Source organism: Zingiber officinale, chromosome 6B, assembly GCF_018446385.1.
Source record: "Zingiber officinale cultivar Zhangliang chromosome 6B, Zo_v1.1, whole genome shotgun sequence".
Lineage (NCBI taxonomy): Eukaryota > Viridiplantae > Streptophyta > Magnoliopsida > Zingiberales > Zingiberaceae > Zingiber > Zingiber officinale.
In genome coordinates this window covers 122,279,710-122,288,489 of record NC_055996.1, presented here as the reverse complement: position 1 = coordinate 122,288,489, position 8,780 = coordinate 122,279,710, and the positions used below count along the sequence as shown (strand labels likewise).

The 8,780-nt window shown below is 35.0% G+C and overlaps 1 protein-coding gene across 1 annotated transcript; it reads left to right on the top strand.

The window, feature by feature from the left end:
* The first annotated feature begins 5,991 nt into the window (after positions 1 to 5,991).
* LOC121991482 (RING-H2 finger protein ATL16-like) lies at positions 5,992 to 6,585 on the top strand. The gene has a single exon (XM_042545479.1). It carries the CDS (start codon positions 5,992 to 5,994, stop codon positions 6,583 to 6,585), a length of 594 nt encoding a protein of 197 aa, XP_042401413.1.
* The last annotated feature ends 2,195 nt before the right edge of the window (positions 6,586 to 8,780 follow it).

The window sequence follows — 8,780 nt, the reverse complement described above, 5'->3', positions numbered from 1 at the left end:
AGTAGGAAGGAATCTTTACTGGATTCCAAAATCATTGCTAGATTAAATTTAAAAGTTAAAGGCTTTCAGAGAAGAAAATTAAACAGTAAATTTCCTTATGAGGCTTTGACTAGAAAGTTATTGTTGCTCCAATAACCAAGAAGGCCTAGTGCCTCGCCACTGCCTGGAAGCCAAATATAGGAATGAAATGTTTAATTAAACTTTCTTGAAAAGCAGAATTAAATAATGCTTGTAAAAGTTCTTCAAATTTTTTTTTTGCTTAGAAAAATATTTCTAGCATAAAATTTTCACTTAGAAAAATTTTCAGAAGATCTTTTTGTTAAATTTTTTTTTTGAGAAATTCTCTTGCAAAAATTCTTTTAAATTTTTTTTAAGGTTAGATTTTTTTTAATATCGTCATCATAGCCTCGATGTCGATGCTGTACTTAGACCAATAGATCTGCCCATCACACAACCTAAGAAAAGGACATCTCGTCGGAGATATTCCAGTAATTCCTCATTGCAAAATCACCTCTTAAATTCGATATTTTAATATTTAACTTCGAAATTTTTTAAACCCCATTATTTTTGTTGTGATCAAAGGGGGACAGAGGTACAAGTTAAGGGGGAGTTAGATTTTAAAGTGTTTTTTGGTATTGCAACTCATTATTGCAATCTTTTATGCTTAAACTGTTAGTGAGTAATTTCTTTAAAATTACTATTTGTCAGTTAGTAATTTTTACTATTTATTTTTATACCCTAACTTGAACTTGGGTTGATGCACATTAAAAAAGGGGAGATTGTTGGATCCCGTGGTTGTTTTGATGTGATCAACCAAGTTAAGTTAGGTCCTGCTTGTTATTTGATCCATGTGTCTAAGTGTGTAGGAGCTTAGGAGCGCAGGAAGTCGAGCGGAAGACGCGGTTAGCAAGAAGGACGACACGGAGAGAGAGGTGACGAGCTCGGTGCGTCCGAGGGACGAGGTGACCGTGAAAGAGCACACCGGTGGACGAGAAGAACGTACGTGACATTCGAGAGACGAGAAACCGGGAAGGAAGGCTGCTCGAGGAGAAGACCGGAAGTTGGGTTCGGGTGAGCCCTATTCCGGATAGCGGAGATCACCCAAGCAAACGGAGCTAGAGCAAAAGAGACCCAGACCAAGCCGAGCTAAAATGGAGCAGAAGGCCTGGACGAAAAGTCAACCTGGTTGACTTCACAGTTCGAGCGCCCAGATTCATTCCGGGCGCTCGAACCTTCGGGCGCCTGGATCCACTCCGGGCGCTCGGACCTCCGGGCGCCCGGAACCATTCCGGGCGCCCGGGATGCCTTCTTATCTTGATCGCGGTCAAATTATGATCTATTCATTGGGGGATAAAATTTTATCCCCCCAGGGCACCTAGAATCCTTCAGGGCGCCCCGACCAAGGCTATAAATATAGTCTTGGTCCAGATCTAATTATTCAATTAAGAAAACAACTCTGTATTCCTTTCTTACAATAGTTTTGAGTTTCTAGTGTGTAAAAGGCTTCTCCGCCTTCAGAGAAGGAGATTTTTCAGAGCTTTTTCTACTGCCTTGGATTAACAACCTTCTTGGTTGTAACCAAGTAAATAGCTGAGTCTTTCTTTTTCTTCATGTTAGTTTACTTTTATTACTATTGCATATTTTGGAGTTGAAAGAATCGAGGAGGGTGTACTTTATTTTGGTAGGCAATTCACCCCCCCTCTTGCCGGCCCCAGCTGCGTCAACAGTAACCAAGTAATTTCTTTGTGTCTTTATTTATTTATTAATTGATTAACTTCATAAGTGTGCTACTAATCTGAGTTGAAGATCGAGGAAGGATTTTATTTCTCTATTTCAGGTAATTCACCCCTCTTACCTGCCCCCGCTGTGCCAACAATATGTGATCTTAATGCCTATAAGGCATAGAAGAGGGACTCTACTACTAAGAGAAATTTGATCAGTTCTATGGATAATTACTTCATTTGTGAGTATGAGAAGTTACCAACGGATCATGCTGTCTAGGTTGCCCTTAGAGAGAAATACAATGGAGTGAGCCTGAGTGAGCTTCGAGAACTAATTATTAAGTTTAACAACTACAAAAAGTGTCTGAATATCACCATGACCCAACACCTGAGGGAAATGATAAATATAACTCCAGAATTAAAAGTTGTTGATCATGAGTTAACTAATGAATAATAGGTTAAGGCAGCAATCTATTCCCTTTCTGATTCTTGGGAGATGATGAAACAAAATCTTACTCGTAGCAAAAGTATCATAACTTTCGTTGATATCTCACAGCATGTTGAATTAGAGAGAATAGAATCCACAAGGATTTTTGGGGAGGCTTTTGTATCTTAAGGGTTAAGGCTCTGTTGGATCTAAGAATAAGAAAAAAAATGGTTTAATAAGGGAAAGGGAATGGCAAAGGGAAAGGAAGTTGGTACTACTGCTGTTGTTGGGCTAGGCCGAAATAAGAAGAAATTCCAAAAGGAAGAAGTATGGATAGAAACCTAAAAAGCAAGCTAACTTGCTATAATCATGGCAAGAAGACCTCTTTGCTCGAGAATGCATCGAGCCAAAAAGGTAGATCTATATTATCTTCTATTCATGAGCATCTTGTTTCTAGTACAGTGTTATTAACTGATTTTTATCCTTTGTGAACTATATATTCAAGGGCAACAAACCATATAGCTTGTGAATGAACCGTATTCGTGGAGTATCATTGGATATCAACTGGCAATAAGTGGATATATGTGGGCAACAATGAAAAAATTAAAGTCAAAGGAGTTGACACTTACAAACTTAGCCTATGTTGTGGATATACTTTGTTTCTATATGATGTCCTTTGTGCTCTTGAAATTTGAAAGAATTTAGTTTTTGTTACATGTCTTCTTAAATTGGGATATTGTATGAACTTCTACCGTAGGTGTGTGAGACTTTCTATTGATTATGTATTAATAGGATATGATTTATAGATGAATGGTTTTATGATTCTTGATGTAGAACTGAATACTAATTATAGAATTGATGGTTGTTTTTCAAATATTACTCTTACTAGTGATACTGATATTTATGTTCAAGTTTGGCATACTTGATTAGCAAATATTAGACATGAACGAATAAATAGATTAGCTAAAGAGGGTCTGTTAGGCGCTCAAGTTAAGATTAACTTATTTGTGTGTGAGCATTGTCTTACTAGAAAAATAACTAGAAAACTATTTGATTAAGTTATTAGAGCTGAATCACCATTACAATTAATTTATTCAAACATATATGGTCCAATGAATGTGAGGCCTATACATGGAGCTTCTATTTCATTATATTTATTGATAATTTCACACATTTTGGTCATGTGTATTTAATTTCTCATAAATTTGAGGCATTAGACTGCTTTAGATATTACTTGAATGAAGTTGAGAATCAAATAGATCAAAAGGTTAAAACCTTATACACAGACTGTGAAGATGAATATTTGTCTAATTAGTTTAAAATAATATGTAATGATAAAAGGATTATTAGACAACTAATAATCCAGAAATTTCATAGCAAAATGGGGTTGTTGAAAGAAAAAAATCTATCTCTTCTAGATTTGGTTAGGTCTATATTAGCTAAAGCTAATTTGCTAATTTTTTATTCAGGAGATGCATTATTAGCAACAACTTATATACTTAACTGATTATCTTCTAAATTTATTTTATTTACCCCATATGAATATCGCATAAGCAGAAAACCCAATTCAAGTCATTTATGACCTTGGGGGTCAACTGTTTATGTTCACGATAAGACTCATAAATATGAAAAATTAGGACATAGATGTAAAAAGTACATTTTTATAAGGTATTCTGATACGTCCAAAGAGAACAATATGATGGAATTATCTCTGAAATAGAGTCGAGAGATGTAACTTTTCTCGAAACTGACTTCCTAGTGAGAGGTGACATATATTAAACTATTCCTCTATTTGTAATTGAGGAGAAGAATGATACTTTATCGATGAAGGTATCACAAGAGATGCCTAATTCTAGTGGGAGTGATTTGTTAATTAATTAGTTGATTTCTCAATAGTCGAACCTACGAAGAAATAGTCGTAAGATTATTATTTGAAAAATGTTTGACATTGATAATAAGACTTTAATGATTCTCCCATTTGATGATGAAGGACCTCAAACTATTGAAGAAGCATTGAGATGCCCAATTAGAGAAGTGTGGAAAGTTTCAATCAATGAAAAAATGGAGTTAATGAAAAAGAATCAAGTTTGAAAATTAGTTAATCTTCCTCTAAGACGAAAGGTTATTGAAAATAAATGAATTCTCAAAATTAAGAGAAAAGCGACTGTATCAATTGATCAATACAAGAGTCATTTGGTTGCAAAAGATTATATTCAACGAGAGAGTATTGATTTTGAAGAGATATTTTCTCCCTTCGTAAAATTTATGACAATTCGTATCATTTTATCTATAGTAGAGAATTTTGATTTAGAATATATTAGATGGATGTAAAGACAACTTTCCTAAAATGTGAGTTTGACAAGAAAATCTATATGACACGACCAGAAGGTTACATTGCTAAAAACCAAGAAGAAAAAGTGTATAGACTTAAAAAGTCTATTTATAGTATAAAACTAGTATCAAGATAATAAAACATCAGATTTAATAAAATTATTTTATCTTATAGATTTAAAATGATCAATGAAGATCAATGTGCCTATTTAAAAAGGGAGAAAAAAAGTTTGTCATATTATCATTAAATGTTGATGATATGTTACTAGTTGGGAGTAACATAGAGTTTGTAATAAAAGTCAAAGCATGACTTTTATTACAATTTGATATAAAAGATATACAAGAAACTGTATACATCTTTGAAAGTCAAAGCATGACTTTTATTACAATTTGATATAAAAGATATGCAAGAAACTATATACACCTTTGAAATAAAGATTATAAGAGATGAATCAAAAATACTATTAGATTTGTCTTAAAAGGCTTATATTATTAAGATACTATAATACTTCAATATATTAAATTACAACATTGAACATACACCTATACACCTATAATAAAAGATACTCTTGATCTTGATTTTAATTCTTAATTCTCGTAGTTCTTGGAATATGAGATAGTTTCTTTCTACTTATTTGGTTGTCATTCATCTTTTATCCTTAAATTTTACATTTTCTTATTATTTTTTATAAAAAGGGTAGATCTGCTACCTTAGCGGCCCCCTAGTGCCGGCCCCACGAATATGGAGGGAGGTTCATGTAGGTACACAGGCCATAGGCGCATGGCGGGGTAAACCCCAGGTCGTCAGTTCCTGAGAATCGACCCCTGACCTTTACGTCAGAGATGCCATGTGCACCGTCTGTACTACGCCTTGGGGGCTATTTTATTATTTTTTATAATCCTATAAATGATTGATCCGATCTGAAATTTTTGTAAATCAAGAAATCAAATCTAACAATCATATGGAAAAAAAAAAATATATATATATATATATATATATATATATATATATATATATATATATATTATCAAGATTCGACTTTTATTCAATTTTATAAATTTATCGTGTAATTATCAACTCGGCTACGTCGTGAGAATAAAATTTTACATATTCTTGTTACTTAAATGTTGCGCGCGGTGTCAATCATCTTTCATTATATTCTACATATTTTTGTTTCAAAACTTCCTTCGCTAATAAATCCCACCGATCGAATCTGAACTGCTAGGTACATGATCACGGGCCCTAGTTCTTCTCTGAGATCTTTGACCGTCTCACCTCAACGAAGCACACTGACAGGCAACGACTGAGACGGGAATCTCGTTGACTTAGTGACAGTACGTAACAGATAATTGATGATGGTCGGTTTAATTTGGATCCTCATCGTCATTCAACCTTTGACCAATCTCCCACTCCAAGGCCACCTTTCCACACTAATTCCCTCTTCCTCACTCGCTTCTTAATTCCCTGCTTCTCGCATGCACACTTCCGAGCAACGTTAGAAGAATAAATTAATGGATCCAGTTCAAGGACCTCATCGTTCCGCACTGCCACTGCTGCCTTCCTCTTCCTCTTCCTCCACCTTCCCCTTCTTAGCCATCACTGCCTTGGGCATCCTCTTGATCAGCGCCGTTCTCCTCCTCTCCTACTACGTCTTCGTCGTCGAGTGCTGCCTTGACTTGCCGTCGTCCAACCGCCGCGGTGGCCACCGCATCCCTCCGGAGGCCTGCGGCCTTGAGCCGGCGATCATTCGCTCCATCCCTGTCGCCAAGTTTGTGAATTCCGGCCAATTAGAGCACTGCGCCGTGTGCTTGAGCGAGTTCCGAGAGGAGGAGCGGATCAAGGTCCTCCCTCGCTGCTCGCATCACTTCCACATCGACTGCATCGACACTTGGCTTCAGTTCAATCCCAAGTGCCCGTTGTGCAGGTCGGAGGTCTCGTCCATCTTCCCGTCTGACCACATCGTGGTTCTTGCTCCTCGCCGAGACGGGAGAGGCCAGGGCGAGGTGACAGAAACAGGTCCGGTGAGGACGAAGGGGAGGAGGCTTGACGGGACGGGGAGCGCGGGGGACGATTGCATTGATGTGAGAGTTGGTGTGGTGGAGTAGTTTCATGTTCAGCAACCAGCGAAAACCGTTCCCTGTCTTTGTTTGCATTTTATTTCATTGTATTCTACTATATTTGAAAATTATTTCAGATAAATTTGGAACACACATGATGAAAATTCTTTCCATGATCCATTTGTTGTTAAAGTTTTTGGAATTTTTAAAAATAGTTAAGTTTTTTTGTCTTTTTTATCAAGGTATCAGCTAAGTATTCTTTAAATCATCAACTAAGAAAATTGTATGTGAAAATTACACTGAGAAGAAGCTATAGCTTACACATTAACTAAAGCTCAATTCAACTAGGCAATCACTCCCAAACATGGAGCCAATTCTAGAAAATGAAATCAAGGGCCCTGTTTTTAGTTTTCTTATTTTAACAGAGCTTTGTAGCCTGTTGCTGGAGTTTCTGGAGGTGCAAACAAAAATTTGATGCATATATACTCAATCAGTTTTCAAGTTCCAACAAATAATCGAGTTAGAAACATGTTGCATGTATCTAACTTAGCTTGAGGAAGATATAAGCAAAAATCCAAAGATGCAATCTCTGAAGCACATATAGTGAAATAGATAAAAAACATTAATTCCAGAAAATTATCTGATTGTGGAATAGGTATAGTATTAATTCTGCTTGTAAGAGAAGAGTAACGACCATAAACTGTGGTATAGTTAATTAGTAAATAAGACAAAATATAAGATTTGCAGGTGCACCACATGTTTTCAGAAGAAATTAGCCAAGACAAACAACAAGATGAGGTAGAATAGAACAATCCATGCTTAAATGCCCTTGTTATTTATTGGCATGGAGAATGATTCTATAGAACATGTCTTCTTTGTATGTAATCATTCTTCGCCATCTTGGTCTTTGATTCATCAATTTACCAGTGAAGTTTCATTGTTCATTACTAGGTATTCTGGTTCATGGATGTTGGAGGGGAATGATCTTAACAAACAATCTGAGGCTATCTTATTAACTGTCATTCTCAACTCCTTTTTGTATCTATGGTTATATAGCAACGATGCTTAAGATAAGAGTGGTTCTTCACCAAAAGTAATTTGGACCAGAGTTTCATCATTTACTGAAGCTTATATATGTGTAAGAAAAACGATTGACAAAAAGGATGGTTTAGTTCAATAATCTCCCAGTATTCCTAAATTACCGGCATCCTTACATCATGACAAATCATGGCTATTTTGTGATGGATCATTTCTTTCAAGCGACAAAGATGCAGGTGGTGGATGTATACAGCAACATTCAAATGGTAAAAAACTCGTTGCTAGAAGTTCATGTTTCATGGAGTATTCTCTGTATATGCAAAAGCTTTAGCATTGCTGAATGTTTGGATACAAACAAAAAAGGATGGAAGAATCTTATTATATACTTAAAGAGAATGACTTAAATTTGTATCTTGAGGGAAGTTACTGTAACTCCTTAGCAATTAGTAAATTTGGTAGCTGCATATAAATCCTTAGTATTCTGTTCTGGTAAGGATTATTCTATTCTGCACATATATTAGTTAGCTTAGCTAGTATTACTGACAAAAATCACTCTAGGAGTTTTGAGAAATGCAATATTTTAACTGGTAATGCATGCAATATTACTCATGAATGAATAAGTAGTTTATTTTAAAATAAATAAATATGAGTAGAAACAGCATATCGTGACACAGCAACATCTTAACCTTGAACAGTTGAAACTTATGGAACTCTCCTCTTTTAAGTGCAAGTAAATAATCATACCAATCATGATTTAAAAGATTGATGTTTAGAGACAATATAGAAGCTAATCAGGATGAAACTAACATTTTTTTAGAAAAAAAGAAGGAATTACCTGTTTCTTCCAGTAGATCAGATCAGACATATTTAAAGTATTATAGATGATTTTTCCATCATCTAAAATGCACTAAGAGTTAATAATGAGATAATTGATATGAGACTATTGTATTCTATTTTAATAAAAAAATAATATTTTATGTTTATTATATTTACTTTAAATCTATGTAAATTTGAATAAATATAATAATATCCTAGAGTGGTAGATTTTGTTCTATAGCATATCAATTAATTAAATTAATTATGAGAGACTATAGATATATAGAACGCTACTCTTAATCATTCCTAGTCAAATATTAATATACAAAGGCAACATTAATGCATTGAGATTAACATATAAGTTAACTGATAATTTAATATCACAAATC